The following is a 23,393-nucleotide window of genomic DNA, read 5'->3' on the forward strand; positions in this document are numbered from 1 at the left end:
CTTCCACATCCAGATATTTCAAAAATCTATCCACCATGATGGGCCGAGGAATGGCAGATGCAATTTAATTTAGATAAATGTGAGGTGGATCACACAGGACTAGAGGTAGTTTATTAGCTTGGATAGGTGACTGGCTGATGGACAGAAGACAGAGTCAGGATAATAGGGTTTTTTCTGGATGGCAAGAAGTAACTAACAGGATGCCACAGGGTTCGGCCCTTTGAATCCAATTATTTACAATCTACATTAACGACTTAGATACAGGGATAGAAGGCTCTATTGTCAAATTTGTGGATGGCACAAAAATAGGAAGGATGGTAAATTGCAAAGAGGAAACAAGAACGTTACAAATGGATATAGGTAGGTTAGGAGAGTGGGCCAAAATGTGGCAGATGGAGTTGAATATAGATAAGTGTAAGGTCACGCATTTTGGTCAGAAAAGTGGGAAGGCAACTTATTGCCTAAACGGGGAGAGACTTCATGCGCTGGTGCAGAGATCTGTGTTCACACGTCACAGAAAACTAGCATGCAGGTACAGCAGATAATAAAGAAAGCAAATCGAATGCTGGCTTTTATAACTAAAGGAATAGAATATAAAAGTTAGGAAGTATTGTCGCAACTATATTGCAACAAATTGGGGAGGCACGATGGCTCAGTGGCCAGAACTATTGCCCCACAGCGCCAGGCCCCCGACTTCAACTCCACTCCTGGGCGAGTGTCTATGTGGCGTCTGCGCAGCGCCCCCCCCCCACCATGTCTGCGCGGGCCCCCTCCACGCACCCCGGCCTCCCCACCACAGTCCAAAGACGCGCAGACCAGGCAGACCGGCCACGCCCAATTGCCTGCAGTGTTCAGGGACGTGTAGCCTAGGTGGACCATAGGGGACGGGCCTGGGTGGGGCGCCCCAAGGGTCGGCGCCGACCCATTGGGCCAAAGGGACTCCTCCCACACCCCCATCCCAGGCCCCAAGATGACTTTCCATGTTAAGCAGACGTTCACCTGCACATCTGCCAATGTAGTATACTGTATCCAGTGTACCCGGTGTGGCTCCCTCTACATTGGGGAAACCAAGCGGAGGCTTGGGGACCGCTTTGCAGAACACCTCCGTTCAGTTCGCAATAAACAACTGAACCTCCCAGTCACGAACCATTTTAACTCCTCCTCCCATTCCTCAGACGACATGTCCATCATGGGCCTCCTGCAGTGCCACAATGATGCCACCCGAAGGTTGCAGGAACAGCAACTCATATTCCGCTTGGGAACCCTGCAGCCCAATGGTATCAATGTGGACTTCACAAGCTTCAAAATCTCCCCTTCCTGCACTGCATCCCAAAACCAGCCCAGCCTGTCTCTGCCTCCCTAACCTGTTCTTCTTCTCACCCATCCCTTCCTCCCACCCCAAGCCGCACCTCCATCTCCTTGACCTGTCCATCTTCCCTGGACTGACCTATCCCCTCCCTACCTCCCCACCTATACTCTCCTCTCCACCTATCTTCTTTTCTCTCCATCTTCAGTCCGCCTCCCCCTCTCTCCCTATTTATTCCAGAACCCTCACCCCATCCCCCTCTCTGATGAAGGGTCCAGGCCCGAAACATCAGCCCCTGCGCCCCTGTGACACCACCCGGCCTGCCGCGCCCACCCAGCCCCACACCCCGCCATCCCAGACTCTCCAGCATCCGCAGCTCCCACCATCTCCGCCTCCACACCGTATGGGTTCTATGTGATATACAAGTCTTTGATGAGACTGTACCTGGATTGATATGCAAATTTATGAATCTTTTATTAGTTCCGGGAACTGAAACTGGTTTCATCAGCTGAACTTCAAAGAGAAAGTTCATATATGTCAAACAGGAGACAATTTAGCTTGGAAGTGCATTCGCAGGTAGATGGGGTGGTGAAGATGGTGTTGGTTTGCTTGCCGTTGTTGGTCACTACATTGAGTATAGAAATTGAGATGTCATGTTGCAGCTGTCCAGGACATCAGTAAGCCCTGCATTCATTGGTTGATTGATTGTTGCATTTTGTCCTGGTCTCCCTGCATTGGAATGATGTTGTGAAACTTGATAAGGTTCAGAATAGACTTAGCAGTATTTTGCTGGGTTTGGACTGTTTGAGCCATAGGGCTCAGCTGGACATGCTGGGGCTATTTTCCCTAAAGCATCAGAGGCTGAGCAGTGACCTTCTAGAGGTTTATAAAATCCTGAGGGACATAGATAGAGCGAATAGAAAAGGTCTTTTCCCCAGGGGGGTAGAGACCAAAACTGGAACGGATAGGTTTAAGGTGAGAGGGCGAAGATTTGAAAGGGACCGAAGTGGCAATGGTTTCACAGAGAGGGTGGTGTCAGTTTGGAATGAGCTGCCAGAGGAAATGATGGAGGCTGGTACAGCTACAACATTTAAAAGGTATCTGGATGGGTACATGAATAGGAGGGGTTTAGAGGGATATCAGCCAAATGCTGACAATAGGACGAGATTAATTTGGGATATCGGATCAACATCGATGAGTTGGACCGAAGGGTCTGTTTCCATGCTGTACAGCTCTCTTACTCTATGACTCTAAGTTGACTGAGTTTCTGTTGGAAGAACTATTTCTTGGTTCTTAAAAGAAAGAAATGTTGATTGAGTCATCACAAGAGGAGCAGCTCTGGAAACTCTGATGCAAATGTGATTTTTGGATTTGCAAAATAAAGCAGTCAGAAAAGCCTGATTCCCCCGATATTTAACAGAAACCCAGAAATTATTTGTATAATTTTGGCTCGGTGGTCTATATTAATCTGTTGAGCAATACCACAATTAATTGCAAGCAGTAGATGAGGCTTAAGGAGCTCCCTTGAGATTTTGAAGTCTCTTGATATCTCAGTTAGTCAAGGCAATTGACAGCTGATATGCAGTGTGGAAAACAGCCCTCCATTCAGTCCCAGCTCTGCTGAGTTTTGCTGATTTCAGCAAGGGGGTTGTTGGAGGCAGGACAGTTAGTCGCAGTAGCTCTGGATGCGGAAGGGAACGTCACAAACAAACTCGTTCAAAAATAAATACTGCAGAAAGAGAGAGACTTTTTTTTGAAAAAGAGACTTTTCAGGCGTGTGAATAACATATCACAGCAGAGGTACTTTAGTTCAAATGCCTGTGCACCCCTAGGCTTGGTTTTCTACATGGTTGTGGGATTGATCGGTGACGCACTGTTCCTGCAGAACTGAGCTGGCACACCCAGATTTTATATGAGACAAGGCTGAGTTCACCTTGGCAAGATTCCAGGTTGTTCACAATCGGACTGGCTGAAGCAACAAGGTTGAGTCCTTTGTGTTGTTCTGCTTGTCAATCAGGATCAGTGATTTCTGTTGATGGTAGTCAATCATTCCTTCGACACTGTGAAACCACTGCAGCATAAATCAAAAAAGGAGACAGCATCAGGAGCAACTACATGAGAGCAAAAGGTTAGAAAAAACATTATTAAACACTGATAGATGTGAACTATGATCCTTTCAGATGGTAAAACTGTAAAATACCCTCAGGAGCAAGAAAAGGCAAGGTGTTCCATCAGTATCCCGAAATTTTTAACTTATTTCATGCAAAGAACATATTTAACAGTTTCTTTAATTCCTTTCTACTGTTCATTTCGCTAAATTTCTCCATAATTCATTGATGTTTTGCCTGGCTTTTCTTCCACCAGTGTCTGTGTTATACTGAGTCTGGACTGGAAACATCGTGAGCAGTACTGATCAGAATTGTCAGTGGTTTCGTGATCAGCAACGGGGTCTTCATCCCAGATTTTTACTGAGTTCAAATTCCACAATATGTCCAAACTCAGGATATTCCCTGTGTTTCTGGATTAACAATAATACCACTGAGCCAACACCTGCCCGGAACGCTTAAAGTAATCAACAATAAGCATGACACTGAGCAACCTGACCTTGTGAAACTAGCCATTGATACAGAAAGTACTCCCAGTTCATGTGCCTGCTTTCAGTTTCTGTGGACAAAGTCAGAAATCACACGACCCCAGATTATAACAAAGAAACAAAGAAACCTACAGCACAGGAACAGGCCCTTCGGCCCTCCAAGCCTGTGCCGATCAAGATCCTCTGTCTAACAGAGGTTATAGTCCAACAGGTTTCGTTGAAAACACAAGCTTTCAGAGCCTCAGTCCTTCTTCACCTGAAGCTTGTGTTTTCAAGTAAAACTGTTGGACTATAACCTGGTGTCATGTGATTTCTGACTTTGTCCACCCCAGTCCACACCAGCACCTCCACATGTTAGTTTCTGTGGAGAGTGTAAAGAGACATGTACTCACAGCTTGTACTCACCCGCTCTCCTGTCTTCTCCTTTCCAAGGACGTATTGCTTCCCGGATTCATTGAGGCGAATGGGAATGTTGTAAACTTTTCTTCGGTACAACACTGCCAGGGTGTAAGGCTGGTTCTTGTCACATCCTGAACTAGGTCTCACGAGGAAAGCCCCATCCTAAAATTTCAGAAGCTCACATATTAAAGGTGCACATCTGTCTTGGCCAGTTGCCTGCATTGACTCGGTTCCATTTCACTGGAGAAAGCTGAGTGAACAAGTCAGATCAGTGTGTCAGTCAGAACAGAAGCTGATGCTCAGGGATTTTAAAAGCTAGCTTTTTTATCAGAAGGAAAGAAACGCTGGACGCAGTATAATTTTAAGGGTTAACGAGTGAACTTAGAAAATGGTGTGATCCATTTCAGTGAAAGCATGTTGGGAGGAGGACTGAAGACCAGGGCTAAGGCAGGTCAATAAGAGTGGAAACATAACCTATAAAATGCAGAATGAGGAAGTCAGGAAAAAGTTCAATTAGATTCGAAACAAACCATGCTGCTGATTTGGCCCTTTGTCACTTTGTTAAGGATGAAAAGTTTGGCCATTTAGTGATATTAATCAAACTTACAGACTGTGCACAGACAGTACAAACAGAGGTTTTTGAAGAAGACATCTACAAAAAGGGTTAAGATTATATGGTGATCACCTTGCCATTTTCATGTAACGCAGCTTCTGCTGTCTTCCGATCACATTTGCTTGCGTACCAAGATTTGCTTGATAAATTGGTCGTCTGTGAAAACATGCCCATGAAATGTCTTTATTTCTTGTGTGGAACTTGCAGGTTTGAAAGGAGTGTAAAATTCATGCTATCAACCTCCTGAAGTCAGAGTCAAATATACATGGTGACCAATCAACTAATGTTGAAAGGTACATTGGGAATGGAAGTAAGGAGAAAAAACAAACCATTTATAGTCACGTTTAATCAGCAGGAGAGGTAACACAAAGTTTCATGGACACCTCAGCACCATCACTAGTGTTATTGATCATATTTTGCAAATTAAGATGCTGAGGTAAAAGGGAAACATCGAAAAGTGCATTTGCCACCAGAATTGAAATGGGAGAAGGACCATGACAAGCCATTTATTCTATCATTGAGTAGTACTGGAATAGACTGAATTTGAATCAGAGCCTTCCTAACTTTTGGTCACAGCGAGATGAGGTTGTACGAAGGAGGAGGAGTGCATTTGGAGTTGGGAAGCACAATGAAAGGTAGCTCATTGGAATACTGATCAAAGTGGTCCTTGTGAAATTGACAAAGGTTGTGGTGGAGCTTGATTGCCTTGGAGCATCATTGGATGGTGTTAAAATAAAATAAAAACATTCAATCAATTCCATAATGTTTTACATTTGAGGCATGGAAATTTCATAAAAAGGTCACTCAAAAAAACAAAGCATTTTTTGCAAAGAAGCTGAACTCTCAAAATTAGTGGTGTCATGGACAGCCAAGAAAGTTATCTCAGAGGACAATGGGACCTTGATCAGAATGGCCAATGGACCGAGGAGGATTGCAAAGCAGGGTTTGGTATGCCTGCCTTTATTGGCCAGTTCAGTGGGTACAGGAGTTGCAGCTGTACAGGACATTGGTTAAGCCACTTTTGGAGTATTGCATGCAGTTCTGGTCTCCCTGCTTTTGGAACAATGTTGTGAAAGTTGAAAGCATTCAGAAAAGTTGAGTTTAATTTAGATAAGTGTGAGGTGCTGCATTTTAGAAAGGCAAATCAGGGCAAAACTTATACATTTAATATTAAGGCCCTGGGGGTGTTTTGCAAAACAAAGAGACCTCAAGGTGCAGGTTTGTAGTTCCTTGAAAGTAGAGTCACAGCTCGACAGGATTGCAAAGCAGGGGTTTGGTATGCCTGCCTTTATTGGCCAGTACAGGAGTTGCAGCTGTACAGGACATTGGTTAAGCCACTTTTGGAGTATTGCATGCAGTTCTGGTCTCCCTGCTTTTGGAAGGATGTTGTGAAAGCTGAAAGCATTCAGAAAAGATATACAAAGATGTTGCCAGGGTTGAAGGGTTTGAGCTGCAAGTACAGGCTGGATAGGTTAGGGCTATTTTTCCTGGAGCATTGGAGTCTGAGGGGTGACTTGAAAGAGGTTTAAAAAAATCACATGGTGTAAAGAGAGGGTGAACAGCTGAGATCTTTTCCCCAGGGTAGCTGAGTCCAAAACTAGAGGGCATTGGTTTCAGGAGAGAGGAGAAAGATTTTAAAAGGGACCTAAGGGGCAGCTTTTTCACACAGAGGGTGGTGCGTGTATGGAATGAGCTGCCAGAGGACGTGGTGGAGGCTGGTACAGTTACAACATTTAAAAGACATCTGGATGGGGACATGAATAGGAAGGGTAGAGAGGGATATGGGCCAAATGGAACTAGGTTAATTCAGGATATCTGAGTGGCATGGATGGGTTAGACTGACCCGTCTGTTTCCATGTGTACAGCTCTATAATTCGATATACACCGAGAATACAAGTGGATGTCTTATCTCTGAGTGGAAAAGGAGTTTCAGCTCCGTTAATGCCCTTGAAGAATATTGTAAGTATTTGCAAATTCTTCATTCAAACTATCATCTTAACTTTAAGAATTTTTTGTTCTGCAAGAGTTAATAGTGGAGATTCAGTTTCAAATTTAATAATGCTGGTCTTTTCTGTTGCTTAGGATATTGCATTGTACCTTTTGGACAGTCCCTCAGGAAGATACAGTAACAAAGTTGCTGGAAGAGCTCAGCAGGTCTGGCAGCATCTGTGGACGAGAAAACAGAGTTAACGTTTTGGGTCCGGTGACCCTTCCTCACCGGACCCGAAGCGTTAACTCTGTTTTTTATCCTTCACAGATGCTGCCAGACCTGCTGAGCTCTTCCAGCAACTTTGCTTTTGTTCCCGATTCACAGCATCCACAGTTCATTCAGTCTCAGGAAGATAACCTTGAGGCAACAGACTGGATTGCAGAATTTAGAAACGACTGGCCTTGTTGTCAAATATAAGTTTTTTTTGTAGCTGGTGGGATGAATTTATATCTCCAGCTGCAACATTTGTATCTCAGGAATTAAATGTAGTCTGTCTACAGAGGAGGGTTTGTAGAAATTACAATGCTGAGCCGATGTTTGGTTCAACCAGTCTGTGGTAATATCTTACCTCCATAAAGGCAGGCATGTGCTTTTCCACTTCTCTGCTTTTAGCCATAATTCCCCTAATCCTCTCCTTGCTGTTCATTCCTTTCGCCAAAACCCTTTTGAATATAAATCTATTTTAATGGTGATTCCTATTCCTGGATTACAAAACATTTTAACTTCTTTGTAGTTTTTTTGCACAAGATTGCCCTGAAGAGTGCCTTATGATTACACCTTATATGTGACCATACACATTTAGGAATGGAGGAGGAGTGCCCATAGCATTCACTGCAAGAAGAGACAAGGAGCATCATAACTGAAAAACAGGTAACTGTGAACACCCACCTCTGGAAACATACTCGATGAAGATATCATTCCAATGCTTGTTTTCCCTGACAGTGAAAATAAAATAGATTGAAGGACAGCAACATGCTCAGTTGTTTATTCGTGTGTGATTTTGTGCTTTGAAACACTACCGTTGACCCCGATATGACATGCTGTTTTCCTGTGAGACTGGTTTCTGGAATTATGAACTGGCAGAAGAGTTACTTTTGTTCAATGAATTTGCACAAATATGAAAACAGTTAAAAGGGAGAGAAGGATGGAGCTTATTCACAAAGCCATTAGCAGCTCTGTCATTGTTCTGCCATGCTGGCCAAGCTAGCTCATACTTCAGGAAGGTCAATTTGTAAATCTCTTGGATAAATTTGGATCAATTTTGTGGACTTGCAATATTTTGCCGTTTTCTTCGGAGCCCTCTAATTCCTTATGAAGGGGATCCTCCAATCTGAGACCACATTTGGAGTATGGTGTTTAATATTGGTCATTTATTTATGGAAAGATGTCACTTAGTTGGAAGATGTCAATTTCAGAGAAGGTCTATCAGGCGAATTTATGGAGTGGAACAGTTGCTTCATGGAAAAAGATTGGGCAGGGTAGGCCTGCATTTGTTGTTATGTAGAAGAGTATGAAGTGATTTGATTGAAGTATGTAAGATCCCAAATGCTTATGATTGTGTTGATATGGTGAGGATGTTTCCTGTTGTGGGAGAATTGAGAACTTGCGTTCACTGTTTAACACTTGAGACAGGGTGAAAATTTCTTTTTCAGAAAGTCCTGAAAGGCAGTGGAAGCAGAGTTTGAATGATTTTTGAGGCCGTTAAGCTTCTAGAGTAGCACTGGAAATGAAGCCCCAATGTTGTCAGAATCTTTGCAAAAATTCAAAACTTCTTAAAATTTACAATTTATCTCTCTTTTGGACCATGTTTTTGCACTGAACAAGAATAGCTCTTCATTGCAAATGAATAGATTCTAGCTACAGGTAAACAATTATTGACTGTCAACTTAGATCTACAGGTTAAAACTCTCCCTCTTTCGTCAACACCCATCTGCATGCACATATGCACACACATCTCGACAGATAAAGTCTGGAAATAAAAACATGTCAGTGATGGGTGGAGGGAAAGATTGGGAAAGCGGTTCAGTGGCCCCTGTTTACTAAAACTGTCCTTTTGGCTTTTCAAGGTGTGCTCCTCTTTGATTTTCATTGCCCAGCTACTTGACCTGTTTTCAGAAGGTGCCAGGTAGCTGGTTTACATTTCTAGAGCCTGAGGCTTCCTGGTTAATAGCCACAGCTCAGAGCAACTTGTGAGGGGAAAATGAACTGGCTTTCTTCATGCTTGAGGTGGTATTTACTGCAGAGTAAAGAGTCAACTCCTGCACTTATCGAGATCCCATGGCATCTCCTTCAAAGATCACACAGCCCCCAAGGTGGTCAGTGAGCTGGGAGCCAATCACACATTTGTTGGAAGGCAGAAGATATTTCTGAAAGGGAGCTGGTCTCAAGTCCACAGACCAATCAACCATTTGTTACTGTCAAAAGCTCAATTCATAGATATCTCTTGGCTCCAGTTCATCTACGTACCTTCCCTTTACACTGCTCCAACATGCAGCAGGGAAAACAGCACTCACAATGAGTGCCAGCTTACTTGCTTTTGAAAAATGCAACAATCCTTGTTTTTTAAAGCAGTGCTTGCCCATTTCAGATCTCAATTTTAAAAAAATGAAATCAACACATAGGGTCTTTACAAAGGACAGATGGATCAATTCTTACCAAGGAGTAAAGATTATCAGGAGAGGTAGGAATAAGGATTTGAGGTTATGATCGGATCAGCCATGGCCACGTTGAATGGCAGGACAGCCTTAAGGGACTGAATGGTCTAATCTGCTTCTATTCCTTGTTAAGCACTGTTTGTATTCTTCCACAACAGGGAACCCCCACAACAATTGCTGAGCTGGCTAAGATCAATTAACTCTGAGCAGAGCAGGGATTGAACCTGGGACCAATGAGTTTATTTGGCTTAGCACTGCACCACGCAATATTAGTTGATGGGAGCTAGCAATTTTACAGTTGACGTACAGGTCAGCTATCACACGACTGAAAGAAATGGCACTTGACATCCAAACTGATCTTCTTGGCTCTGTGATGCATTGGCTGCCGCATTTTCTTTAAGGTGCTGATGAATCAATGATCCATTTCAAGACTTGAAATGATAAATTTGAGAGCATAGCATTTTCCACATTGGTTCCTAGCTCATTTTGTGTTCATCTAAAATTGAATAATGTTACCAGATGCTGAAGTTCCAAATGCCCTGGAGCGTTGGAGGCTGAGGGGTGACCTTATAGAGGTTTATAAAATCATGATCAGAATGGATAAGGTGAAGATCCAGTGTCTTTTTCCGAGGGTGTGTGAGTCTGAAACTAGAGGGCTTAGGTTTAAGCTGAGAGGGGAATGATTTAAAAAGGGACGGTAAGGTAACTTTTCCACGCTGAGGGTGGTGCGTATTTGGACTGGTTTGCCAGAGGATGTGGTAGTACATTTGCAACATGTGAAAGGTATCTGGAAGGGGAAATGTATAGGAAGGGTTTAGAGGGATATTGGCCAAATGTCGGCAAATGGGACTCAGTCAGATTGGGATGTCTGTCGGCAGGGACGAGTTGGACCGACAGGTCCATTTCCATTCTGTATGACTCAGTGACCCTCTGAACTGGAACTAGGCGAGTGAGAAGTAAAAATCCAACCGGACAATTCATTGCAAGCCTCGGTTCTCTTTTCCCTCCCCATCCTCCAAGTTCCATGTGTTTCTGTGTATTCGACATTTTGTAATTTGTGCAATCTCGTTGCACTCACTTCCAGATTCTTCTGGCAGGCTTCGAGAGGGAACACTGCAAACAAAAATACATAAGTTGAAAAGGATCAGTAGCATAAGGTCACTATATTTGATTGAAAGAAAAGAAAGGTGAGAGGATGTCCTAATTTAGGCAGTAAATGCAGCCACCCCAGCTGATGCACGCTGCTGACCTGTTGAAAAGTCTGGGTATCTCATCAGCAGGTCCACAGTGATGCACCTCAGACTGAATCCCTGTGAAACAGGCTGCCTTGTCCCATCTAAACATTTGATCTGTCATGAAGGAGCCTTTTGAGTTTTGAAAGTAGTAGTGGAAAGCGGTTCAAACAAACCAGTCCAACCTGTCTCTGCCTCCCTAACCGTTTCTTCCTCTCACCCATCCCTTCCTCCCACCCCAAGCCGCACCCCCATCTACCTACTAACCTCATCCCACCTCCTTGACCTGTCCGTCTTCCCTGGACTGACCTATCCCCTCCCTACCTCCCCACCTACACTCTCTCCACCTATCTTCTTTACTCTCCATCTTCGGTCCGCCTCCCCCTCTCTCCCTATTTATTCCAGTTCCCTCTCCCCATCCCCCTCTCTGATGAAGGGTCTAGGCCCGAAACGTCAGCTTTTGTGCTCCTGAGATGCTGCTTGGCCTGCTGTGTTCATCCAGCCTCACATTTTATTATCTTGGAATTCTCCAGCATCTGCAGTTCCCATTATCTCTGATACCAAACAAAAGTTGTTTGTTGCAAAACATTTACAGCAATAAAGAGGACAACCTGTTGTTCAATCCTGGGCAAACATTTTTCTCAGCACATATGTTATGCTGAGGAGCTGTCCTGAGTCTAGTTGATGGACCAAGTACCTCATCTATCTTGAAGCTGTCCAACTGTTTTAAAACCAGATTTTCTTTTCTAACCAGTGAAACAGCTCATGTCTCTTCAATTGGAATTATTTGAAAATCCAAAAAAAAAATTTCACCTACCTCTGGATGAATGGAGTTGGTATAAATAGATTGAATTTAGTTTGATTGAGTCTGGAAGTTGCAGGTGGAGTTGGCATTTCTGTTGCACAGAACATGCAATTAGATTCATTAGAAAAAGAACTGCAAATCAGAAACAAAACAGAAATTGCTGCAAAGACTCAGCTGGTCTGACAGCACCCATGGAGAGAAAGCAGAGTTAACATTTCAGATTCAGTGGCCCTTCTTCAGAAATTCAGCTTCTTCAACTGGGTGCATGATGTGTTTGGAACGCAAATGTGAACTACATTTATTTTGGAAAAGAAAAGTAAACTTTTCTTCTAAGATAAAAAGGTGTAGAGCTGGATGAACACAGCAGGCCAAACAGTGTCAGAGGAGCAGGAAGGCTGACGTTTTGGGCCTAGGCCCTTCTTCAGAAATGGTAAGAAGAAGGGTCTAGGTCTGAAAAGTCAGCCTTCCTGTTCCTCTGACACTGCTTTGGCCTGCTGTGTTCATCCAGCTCTACACCTTGTTATCTCAGATTCTCCGGCATCTGCACGATCTCTAAACTTTTCTTCTGCAGTTCTGAACACTGTTGTCAGAACTCAGCAAATACCCGTGGCACACAATCCTTAATTTATTTACACTTGAGTGATGTGACGAATGGGTTAATTTTCATCAGTCTGTTAATGATTTGCTGATTGTACCACACTGAGATTTATGATTAGAACCTCCTCAAAAAATGGAATGAATTTTGAGTTCTCATTTTCACGGGGCCCAGCTGTTTTGAGCTGACCTTGGTCTGCCCTGTGAATATTCAGTTGACAATAAACCTGAAAATGAAAACCAAAAGAACTGAGGATGTTCTGTGGAAGGGTCACTGGACCTGAAACATGATCTCTGATTTCTTTGTTTTTATAGAATCCCCACAGTGTGGAGACAAGCAGTTCAGGCCAACAAGTCTACACTAACCCTACAAACAGCATCCCACCCAGATTCATCCCGCTACTCTATCCTGCAGTTCCTGCGGCTAATGAACCTAACCTACACATCCCTCAACACTAAGAGTAATTTAGCATGGCCAATCCACCAAACATGCACATCTTTGGACCAGAGCACCCAGCAGAAACCCACGCAGAAACTGCCAGGCCTTCTGAGCTTTTCCAGCAATTTCTGTTTTTTGTACCTGAAAATGAAGTCTTTTTAATGACCCAGATTAAAGAATAATGTTTTTGATGTTAGTAGTCGATCCTATTGCAGCATATGCAAATTTCAATCTGTATTAATGGCAGGCATGCCAGTCTGTTGACATTAAAGCTGTGCTTAAATTATTAAAGATTTGAAATGCAACTACCTACCTTCTGGCGATGGCACAGTTTTGTGAGGATGCTGTGGAAGAAATAATACCAATATGAAACGTAGACAGCACAATCTATTTTTCACATGTGTATGCATTTAGTCACCAAAAATCAAAACTTGTCCAACCACTCAGTTTGCAGCAAAGGGGCGGATGCCGAATTACATCTGCACAGCCCTGTAACTCAGAGAAGAGATAACAATGTTACTTACTGGCACAGCTGATTAGGCCAGCCCAAGTCAACGCATTAATTTGTTATTGTATACAGTCAGAAAAATTCCAGGCTCTGTCTCTGATTCATGCTCATTAGACAAAATGGCACTATGTTGCTCAGCATTATTTGGTACAGACAAGGAGTAACAGACACGATTGTTGCTCCAAATATCCAGATGAAAAGTTCCTTCTGCATGAGTAAGTGAGCACGTGCATAATTTCGGCAGACAGTTGTGGACCAGTAACTTGCTCATTCCCACTGTTTAGGCTGACATGCTCAGATTGACCATTGGACTGAAATATTGGGACCACTTCAGCACCTTCAAAAATAGACCTCTGGAAAGTTGTTGGAGACAGAATTAGAAATCGAAAATATCAGAAGCAATTCTGATTAAAAGAGTTGGCGTGGAATGTGGACTAATGTAAAAATCAAGTTTGGAATTCCAAATTGAAGCCATAAATGATGCAAGTACACAAGAGAGAACTTTTTGCACATGTAAAGAAGAAATTTGGGAATGTTGCTTTGGATCAGGCTCTCAATGATTTTCCTGAAAATAAATAACTTGTTCTTTCCTTTCTGATCTGATGATCTGATTGATATTCCCCAAATTTATTCTTGAAACTTTTGTTTTGCCAAATGACAGTTGCACCTCGCCCAATCAGCCGAACAATCGTCTTTTCAACCCCTGGCCTGAATCCTGGTGGCAACTTGGGTCATTTTTGTCTTTCCCACCAAACTGTAAACATAACTCCAACCTGGTCTGAAACCTGCAGCTTACAGCTTGGGCCATGGATTGTCACATCCTACTGCTGCACTAAATCCAACCTCAGTTGCAATCTTCACTGAATTGCTCATTGTATGCAAAGCAATGGCAGTACTCACTGGTTTCCCAAATGGAACAGGAGGCTTTGTCCTGCAAGAAAATACATGTTTTATTTTGAATCCAGTATTCAGGAGGAATGCAAGCATTGAAAATCAGGTGTGGACCTTCAAAGCTAATAGCGAGTTTTGAGAAGATTTGTAGCTCAGGTTGAGGTTCTGGATGTGAGTTTGCTCGCTGAGCTGGAAGGTTAGTTTTCAGACGTTTCGTCACCATTCTAGGTAACATCATCAGTGAGCCTCCGGTGAAGTGCTGGTGTTATGTCCCGCTTTCTATTTATCTGTTTAGGTTTCCTTGGGTTGGTGATGTCATTCCTAGAAGCATGGCATTCCAACCGGAACTCCATCAACAAACACGTTGATTTGGAGCCAATCTACCATCCTCTGAGAAAAAGAACAGGAAATGACATCACCAACGCAGGAAATGACGTCACCAACCCAAGGAAACCTAAACAGATAAATAGAAAGCGGGACATAACACCAGCACTTCACCGGAGGCTCACTGATGATGTTACCTAGAACGGTGACGAAACGTCTGAAAACTAACCTTCCAGCTCAGCGCGCAAACTCACATCCTTCAAAGCTAATGTATCACAATCTTGGCAGAAAACCTCAGCTAACATTGGGACACTTGACTGGACCATTGAACGTACTCCATTGTGTGAGATGTTAAAACAAGATCCAACTGCTGTCTGAAGTAAACATAAAGAAATCCCGAAACACCAGTTCTGAGAAGAACCATGGAGTCTGGGGCAATATTTTTGCCTCAAACAACATCAGTAAAACCACAGCAACTGACTCATTTATTTCGTTACTGCCTATGGAACCCTAGATGTGCAGAGGGATCTCGGTGTCCATGTACATAGATCCCTGAAAGTTGCCACCCAGGTTGATAGTGCTGTTAAGAAGGCTTACGGTGTGTTAGGTTTTATTGGTAGAGGGATTGAGTTCCGGAGCCGTGATGTCATGCTGCAACTGTACAAAATGTTAGTGCAGCCTCACTTGGAATATACTACCACATTTCTGACACAACATCAGGAGCTACACATAAAAAGTAATTGGCCACAGAGCACTTTATGACACAATGGCTTGTGAAAAGTGTGATATAAATACATGCACAAGTTTTGCTTTTTGACTGATGGACTTCACTTACGCTGCACTTGGTAGATTTGCACTTCGTGGAGGAATTGGAGGTTGCAATCTGGACTCCAGTAAACTTTTACTTCCGCTGGCTGTGAAGAAAGACAAGATAGGTGAAATATGCAATATAGTAAAAAAAAATGAAATGTCAAGAGTTCCTGTCTCAGCATGGATAGAAAAAAAACCTATCTTATCCACAAAGCAGCAAAACAGTATTAAGCTCCAAGTATTCACCATCACTGATAGCCTGTGCAGAATAGAGAGCAGTCAGTAACTGACAGGTTTAAGACACTGAGCTTCCATCAGTTGAAAACTACAATTTATTTTATATGTTTGATCCCAATTGTTGTCCCCTCCTGACTTGAAAGAACTGATTCTTTTCCAGGGTTGCATTCCTCGAGCTCAGTGGCTGACAACAACGTGTCAAATGGTCATTGTTCATTCAAGTCTAGTAACTAAGCTTTGACAGACGTTCATCAGAAAACCCAGGTAGATCCTAACAGCTCTCCTGACCTCATTAACCTTCACTCATTACCACTGTGACTTCTCATGACTGCAGTGGTGGGGAATCAGAATCAGGTCTCTTCTGATTTCCATGCTAAATTTTCTTGACCATCCAGTATGCTCTCCAGTTTCCAATGCTGGAAGACTAAGATCACTATTGTGGTAACAAAAGAAATAAAAACTGCAGGGAGAATCTGACCCCCTCAAACCATCCACTTAGATCTGATTGTTACCCCATCTCTGCTTCTCTGTCCTTAACCAAGGATTTGATTTCTTCAGAACTGAAAGTATGGAAGAGCCATGCTTGATGCAAAACATTGACTTTGTCTCTCTCTACACAAATGCTGCATGACCTGTTGAATTTGTCCAGTATTCTGCGTTTATTTATATGTAGCTTCTTGGCAATCAAAAATCTATTCACCCGAACATGAATACATTCAATAATCCCAATCTCTATTGCTGTCCGATCAATAAACCCATGATTAATTCACTCAGAGAAGAAATCCGCCCTTAACTGTCTCTCTCTGGTCCCTAGATGTTGATACCCCAATGAGGAGCAACATTCTGTCAGAACCTGCCCTACCAAGCCTTTAAGATGTTGTATCCTTTAGGGAAACAACTTCTCATTTTTCTCACGAATGAGTGAGCATATCAACAGGACAACATAGCCGACTCCTATTACTTGTTCTAATATTCTTTGATGTCATTAGAACATTAAGGTTAGGCCTTTATTCATTTGATTTTAGAAGGGCGAGTGAGAGTCTTATTAAAGCGTAATTGAGTATGAGCAGTCTCTCCAGGGGAGATGTTCAGAAGATGTTTCCATTAGTGGGGAAACTCAAACTCGGATACACAGCTACAGACATGCATTTAAAAGTGAGATGTGAAGAAATTTCTCCTTCCAGAGGGTAATGAATGTCTGAAATTCTCACCTTTGGAGAGTTGTGGAGGCTAGATCACTGAAAGTATTTAAAGAGGTGGAAGATAGATTTCTGAACTGTTAGGAAATCAACTGCTGTGCTGAGCTGGCACAAAAGAGAACTTGAAGCTTATGGGATATCAGCCGTGATCTTGTTGAATGTCAAGCTTGTTTAAGGGGCAAAATGGCCTATTCCTGCTCCTATTTCTACATTAAGATCATGTGGAGTAAATTGCCTCAAGGCTGTAATCCATGATGCTGGGGACCCCAAGCGGAGGCTGGATTTTATAATGACTTTCTCCTCGTTCTGCTGCTACTTACACTATAATGGATCCTAGCAATTTCTGAGTGTCAGATTAAAGCTAACTGCGGCAGGGAGGCTCAGTGATTAGCAGATCAGCTCCTGCCTCAAGCAACTGTCTGTGTGGAATTTGCACTTTCTCCTTGTGTCTGTGTGGGTTTCCTCCGAATGCCCCGGTTTCCTCTCACAGTCTGAAGATTTGCAGGTTAGGGTGGATTGGCTGTGCTAAATTGTCCCATAGTGTCCAGGGATGTGAAAGCTAGATGGATCAGCCATGGGATATGCAGGGTTACAGGGATAGGGTAGGGTGGTGGGTCTGGGTGTGATACTCTTCAGAGCGGTAGTGTGGACTTGAATAGCTGAATGGCCTGCTTCCATATTGTCGGAATTGTATTCTATGACTCTAACTGGTCTATGGTTTCATGTATCATGTCGCCTTCCTTTCTTCAGGTGAGATGTAAAAAATGTCGCATTTATCAGTCTTCCTCCCATATTTGACAGCTGACAATTTCAGGGGGAAAACTGCTCCAACTGGCTTTTAAATGCACATATCAACAAGAGGAGACAGCTTGAAGAAAGGTATTATGTGGATTTTGCTGACTCTAACCACAGTTTTAAAGAAAGTGAATTGAAGTTTACTCACTCTCTTTGCAGTTAAGCTCCAAGTATTCACCATCACTGACACCCTGTGTAGAATAGAGAGCAGTCAGCAACAGACAAGTTTAAGACACTGAGCCGCCATAAGTTGAAAAACACAAAAAAAGCAAAGGTACCTTCTGTGGATTTAACAACTGAGCTTTTCTGTGGGTACGTGGCGGAAGAGTTGGGGAAGTATCTTCAACAGCTTTGTTCATTGGAGGACCTGAGAGAACAGAACATGTCAGATGCAAGAGTTCCAATTTTCTGCAGCATTACGTAGAAGTTTTTTAAACTCAGATGAGTTCAACTTAAATGGGTTTCCCCTTTGCCCTGCAGAGAGTAACGGAGGTTTACAGACCATTGTAGTTCAGTTTCAATCTTCATTCTGTGTTGATTTTGTTCGTTTCGGTTAGGAGCAGCATTGGGACCCTTCAGTTTGTCTGAGGCATTGTTGAATTAAGGAGGGGAACAAGTAATTCATGTTTTCGCTCTGAATTAGTAGACACAACCTTTGCTAAAAAGTGTATTTGTGCAGATGTTGACAAGCAGAGAATCATGTGATAATGGGAACTGTAGATGCTGGAGAATCCAAGATAATAAAATGTGAGGCTGGATGAACACAGCAGGCCCAGCAGCATCTCAGGAGCACAAAAGCTGACGTTTCCGGCCTCTGATGAAGGGTCTAGACCCGAAACATCAGCTTTTGTGCTCCTGAGATGCTGCTTGGCCTGCTGTGTTCATCCAGCTCCACACTTTGTTATCTTAAGCAGAGAATCGTGCTCATTTGTGATGCTGTCGGCAATGGACACATTGAGGGAAAAAGTTGGACAATTTGTTCTTTGGTGGTGATCCCAGGTGTGGGAGCATCAAAACCCTATTACTGTATTTTTGTCCTGGGCTATGTTAATATTCCATTGCTTTCACCTGCTACTCGCCCACTTTGAATATAACCTAGATCCCACCATTCAAGTTCATCCCTGAAAATAGTTCAGAAAACCCAGGTCATTTACAGCTAAACTAAGCAGTCGCGGTGAGGTTATTCATTTTGAACTAAAAAAGGATACTTTCTATATGGTATTAAGTTAACTACGGTGGCTGTCCAAACAGACTTGGGGGCTCAGCTGCACTGATATTTAAAATGTCACAAACAGATTGAGAAAATAGTCAAAAAGGCTCTAATGGGATACTGGACTTTACATCTGGAGGACTAGAGTATAAAGATACAAAGTTTAGACTGCAGTTATGCCAAACCCTGGGTAGACCTCAGTTCGAGTACTGTGAACAGATTTGGACACCACATCTCAGGATATAGTGGCCTTGGAGAGAATATAGTGTTGGTTGACAAGAATGAAATTTGGACATCTGGGGTTGTTATGCCAAGAGATCATACAAATTAGGCCTGTTATCTCTTGGATTTAGAAGGTTAAGGTGTGATCTGATGGACATTTTCAAGATAGGAAAAAATAGGGTAGGTAAAGATAAACTATGTCCACTGGCTGGGTATTCAAGAACATTGAAAATTAGGGTCAACTGTTCCAGAGACACTATCATATGGGGCAAGAAAACTCCTACTGCTCCAGATTATTCATGGGGGCTGACCACAATGGCACTTAACTTAGTGGCCAGTTACAATACTGCTGAGGTACTTAGAGCAGCATGGCGCCCTGATTTGTATGTGTTAGTGAGGCAGTGGTCAGGTAAGTGTCCAGGCAGCCGACAATATGGACCAAGTTTCAGTATTAGCTTTTTTTTCAATGTTTAGGGAATGCAGGCACCATTGGCTGGACCAGCACCTGTAGCCAATACCTGGTTGACCTTGCAAAGATGGTGGTGAGCCATTCTTTTGAACTGCTCCATTCAATGTGCTGCCGGTGGACCAAAACAGTGATATGGAGGGAATTTCAAAATGATCCAGTGACAGTGAAAGAATGACAATGGATTTCCAAGTCAGGAAGGTGAGGGGCTTGGAGAGGAACATGCAGATGGTGGTGTTCCCATGTAGCTGCTCTCTATGACCTTTGAGATGGTACTGTTTTGGGTGTGGAGGGTGCTATGTAAGGAGCTTTGATGAATTTCTGCAATGCGTTTTGTAGGTGGTTTGCACTGTGTCAGTGATGGAGGGAATGGGTATTGTGGATGTGGTGCCACAGGGCTGCTTTGTCCAGGATGGTGTCATGCTTCTTGAGTGTTGTTGGACCTGCAACCATCTGAACTGTTGGGGAATTAGAGGATGAATTACTCACTGTAGAATTCCTAGCCTCTCACTTGATCTTGTGGCTATTTTGTTTATATGGAGCGTCCAGTTTCATTCATGGTAGCAAGAAATTAATGGGCGTTATTTTAACCCATTCCTGTTCCTCTGAGTCCATGTAACTAGGTCCGATAGAATTTTTGAATTTTTGACCCTTGCTCAGCTTTCTCCCTTCTCATCAGACATTAATATATATCAATAATAAATGACCTTTGGCAGCGTTGGGATCGATATATAGACCATACACCCTGGCAGGATCACTTTCTGATTTTGTGTTCTGGATCTGCAACAAGAAAATGTAAAAAATTGGAGCTCATGACTGCTCATAAATGAACATAACAGTATTTATAGAACATAACAATTAGGGAATTTTAGACAAGCTGTTTTAATCTGACAGCATGAGAATGTATGTACTGCCACTTGGAACACTACTACATTTGGACACATTTAAAGAAAGGCTTCATGCTTTTTTGAGGGAAACAGAGATACAGAGGAACTTGGGTTAGATGGGAAGAGGTAATCAGCAAGAAATACCGAAAATATTGTGAATAATTTTGGCCTAATCATCAAAGGAGCGTTTTCCTGGCATTGAAAGTAGACTGGAGCGGTTCACTTAGTAATTGTGGTTTGGAGGGATTTTCTAATGAGTTTGAGTATGTTCAGCCTTTCCCCATTGGAGTTCAGGTCAAAGAGGAGTGACCTTTTTGAAACATAAGATTCTAAGAGGGTGTGACACATTTGGTGGAGAGAGGTTGTTTCCCTTTGGGGGACAGTCTAGGAATAGAGGGCATAATTTCAGGGGAAGGAGTTCTTCTTTCAGAGGGAGGTGAATCTATAGACTTCTTTACTGTAAAGCGCTGTAGAAGCTGTTTGGTCAAGAATATTCATGACAGAGACAGACAAAATTTTAATCGGTCAGTGAATCAGTGGGGAAAAGGTACTAAAGTGAAGTTGAGGATTATCAGATCAGCCACGATGACCATGTTTAGCTCACCAACCCTCTGAGATTGTCAGTGCCTCTTGAGGATCCCTCATTTTCACTGTCAATCTCTGGCAGTCAAAGCCCTTCACTCTTAAATTTTCCCCTAAACCTCTCCACCTCCTTTAATCTCACCTCTCTGACTAGCCTCTCCCAACATAGTTTCTAATAGAACCTATGTTTAATTTCCTTCAGTATTCCTATTAAAACATTTGGAATGTTTTACCATGTTAAATTGTCGCAGAAATGCAAAATTTACTTCTTAGTGGGCTTAGTTAGCTGATCTCATTCACAGTTGCAGTCGAAAATGCCTTGACTTTCTCAACATACTTTATGGAGAAACTGAATTCAAACTATTTAGTAATGCTGTTGCTGATTGGTAACCGCGGCAAAATATGTGGTTGTAGATTTGGAAGAGAACAGGATTAAGTTCAGATGTGATACATGGTGCATAGACTTCAAATAATTCTTGTGTACAGTGATGTGAAAGTTGTTCCGTTAATTGGAAACCAGGTTTTTCTTGGCTAATACGAATCTGTGCTCAGCAACAAAATTTACCTACGATTGATAAAGATGTAAGATGATTAGATAATGCTGGCAAGAGTGTATACAACTGGCAGAGAACTATTTGAGGTATAGCAGTTGCTGATATTCCTGTTGTAGAGAATGAAAGATAGACACAGCATGTGCTGAAACCAATGGTAAGGACACTGGGGATGGGCCAGCAAAGCAAGAGAACAAATATTATTCCATGAATCACCAAGATGACTGGCTTCTTTACATTTTTGTAACTAAAAGAAACTATGGCAAATTTTTTTGCCTGTCTCGTTCCCTGCCTCAAACCACACAGATAAGGTATTGGCAAAAACCAGAGAACTATATGACACCAGCAGGCCACAATTTCTAGTGATTTGGTGGTTGGAAATCTGTGGCAAATTTGTTGGTAGGGGCCTTTAATTAAGAGGCAGGGAGGGGATAAAGGATTCCTTGGCCTTCCCAACTTCACCCTTGTGGATCCTATTAAAAATGGGACAATGTGAAGCCAATTCCCAAATGACGGTTTGTGCTTGGATAATAAAGTTAGTTCTGAAGGGAAGTTGCATCAGAGATAATGGGAACTCCAGATGCTGGAGAATCTGAGATAACAAGGTGCAGAGCTGGATGAGCAGAGCAGGCCAAGCAGCATCTTAGGAGCAGGAAGGCTGACGTTTCGGGCCTAGACCCTTCATCAGAAAATCTGATCAGAAAATCCTGCTCCGAAGATGCTGCTTCACCTGCTGCGTTCATCCAGCTCTGCACCTTGTCATCTAAGTGTCGGCTTTCTACAACCTCCAACAGTGCCACCCAATTTAATGCCCAATTTTTACCAGCTGACATCCTGGCCACATTCTCCAAAAATGCAATGTAGTGTTTTAGTTGTTTCAACATACCTTTGGGAGATGTACAGGCCGCCTAGGTCCTGGCTTGGGTATGAATGCTGAAGGCTTGGTTTGTCTTTCTGAAACAGTAAGTGTTTTACAATGACTAGAGGCATCTTTCAGGTGAATGGAATGATGTTTATGAAGACGGGCATGTGGCAGCTACAAATGCCATCAGTCAGCATGTGACTGACTAGTTGTTGTGTTCAATGGCAGCCTGGGATGGAAGGGACAGATTTGCAGCATTTTACTTTGAGCATGGCTTGTTATAAACGCTGCCTTGACCAAATTATTGCTGCCTGTATTCTTAAAATATTTGTGTTGGGCTTTTCTCCACATGAAGTAAAAAAACGTAAAGACAAGTATTTTCCAAATATAAATGGATTTCTGAAAAATTCTGACGAAAAATTAAGGCTGAAAGAAATTTGGATCTGAGTAAAATCCAAGCCATGGATGTTCGGAATATAGGCTTGAATCTGAGGACAGTGGGATTCTGCTGAACCATAGACCGTGGTTTCTTGACAAGTGGTTATGGGGTATGGGTCACATGCATTTTCTTCTGCCTTATGCCCAAAGCCACCCCAACAAATTGCATTCTTCTGGTTTTTGCAGTCTCAATGAAACTTTGTGATGGCCAAAATCTTTTTTAAAGTTGTAAATAGTCTCTGAAACTTCCATTTTTCTGTGAAGACTATTTGAGCCTCAGGGAGGCATTAAGTGGAAACAGTAGGATTGGGTCCCCCTGCGTTAATGGATGTGCCCTTGCAGCTACAGGACATGATGGAGCAACCTTTGGCATTTGGAACAAAATTTCTTAGAACATAGAACATGGAACAGTACAGCATAGAAATCGGCCCTTCGCTCTACGATGTTGTGCCCAACATGACACCAAATTAGACTCGCCCTTCTGCCTTCCAACATTCCTGAAATGTTCATGTGCTTATCTAAAAGTCCCATTAGTGCCCCTACTGTATCTGCCCCCACTACCACCCCAGCAGCATATTTCAGACTCCTACCACTCTTTGTGGAAAGAACCTGCCCTTCACATCTCCTTTGAACTTTCCACCTTCACCTTCAAAGCAGGTCCCGTAGTATTAGACATTGCAACTGTGGGGACAAAAACATTCTGACTGTCAACCCCATCTATTACAGGTAAATGACATAGTGGCTTTGTGGTTAGCACTGCGACCTCAGGGACCCAGGGTTCAGTTC

The 23,393-nt window shown here is 42.8% G+C and overlaps 1 protein-coding gene across 1 annotated transcript in view; it reads right to left on the bottom strand.

The window, feature by feature from the left end:
* Positions 1-3,143: 3,143 nt before the first annotated feature.
* LOC125448024 (B-cell linker protein-like) overlaps positions 3,144-23,393 on the bottom strand; it is a 44,668-nt gene continuing 24,418 nt past the window's right edge. Inside the window, exons 6-18 of the mRNA XM_048522947.2 lie at positions 22,194-22,261; positions 19,995-20,067; positions 17,668-17,756; positions 17,538-17,580; positions 15,184-15,262; positions 14,034-14,064; positions 12,939-12,969; positions 11,605-11,683; positions 10,634-10,668; positions 7,790-7,836; positions 4,984-5,067; positions 4,305-4,460; positions 3,144-3,377 (exon numbers count right to left, since the gene is read on the bottom strand). Of these exons, the coding sequence (XP_048378904.1) occupies positions 3,261-3,377; positions 4,305-4,460; positions 4,984-5,067; positions 7,790-7,836; positions 10,634-10,668; positions 11,605-11,683; positions 12,939-12,969; positions 14,034-14,064; positions 15,184-15,262; positions 17,538-17,580; positions 17,668-17,756; positions 19,995-20,067; positions 22,194-22,261 (932 nt within the window). The 3' untranslated portion in view covers positions 3,144-3,260. The remainder of the gene's footprint in view (positions 3,378-4,304; positions 4,461-4,983; positions 5,068-7,789; positions 7,837-10,633; positions 10,669-11,604; positions 11,684-12,938; positions 12,970-14,033; positions 14,065-15,183; positions 15,263-17,537; positions 17,581-17,667; positions 17,757-19,994; positions 20,068-22,193; positions 22,262-23,393) is intronic.

Source organism: Stegostoma tigrinum, chromosome 40 (assembly GCF_030684315.1).
Source record: "Stegostoma tigrinum isolate sSteTig4 chromosome 40, sSteTig4.hap1, whole genome shotgun sequence".
Taxonomy (NCBI): Eukaryota; Metazoa; Chordata; class Chondrichthyes; order Orectolobiformes; family Stegostomatidae; genus Stegostoma; species Stegostoma tigrinum.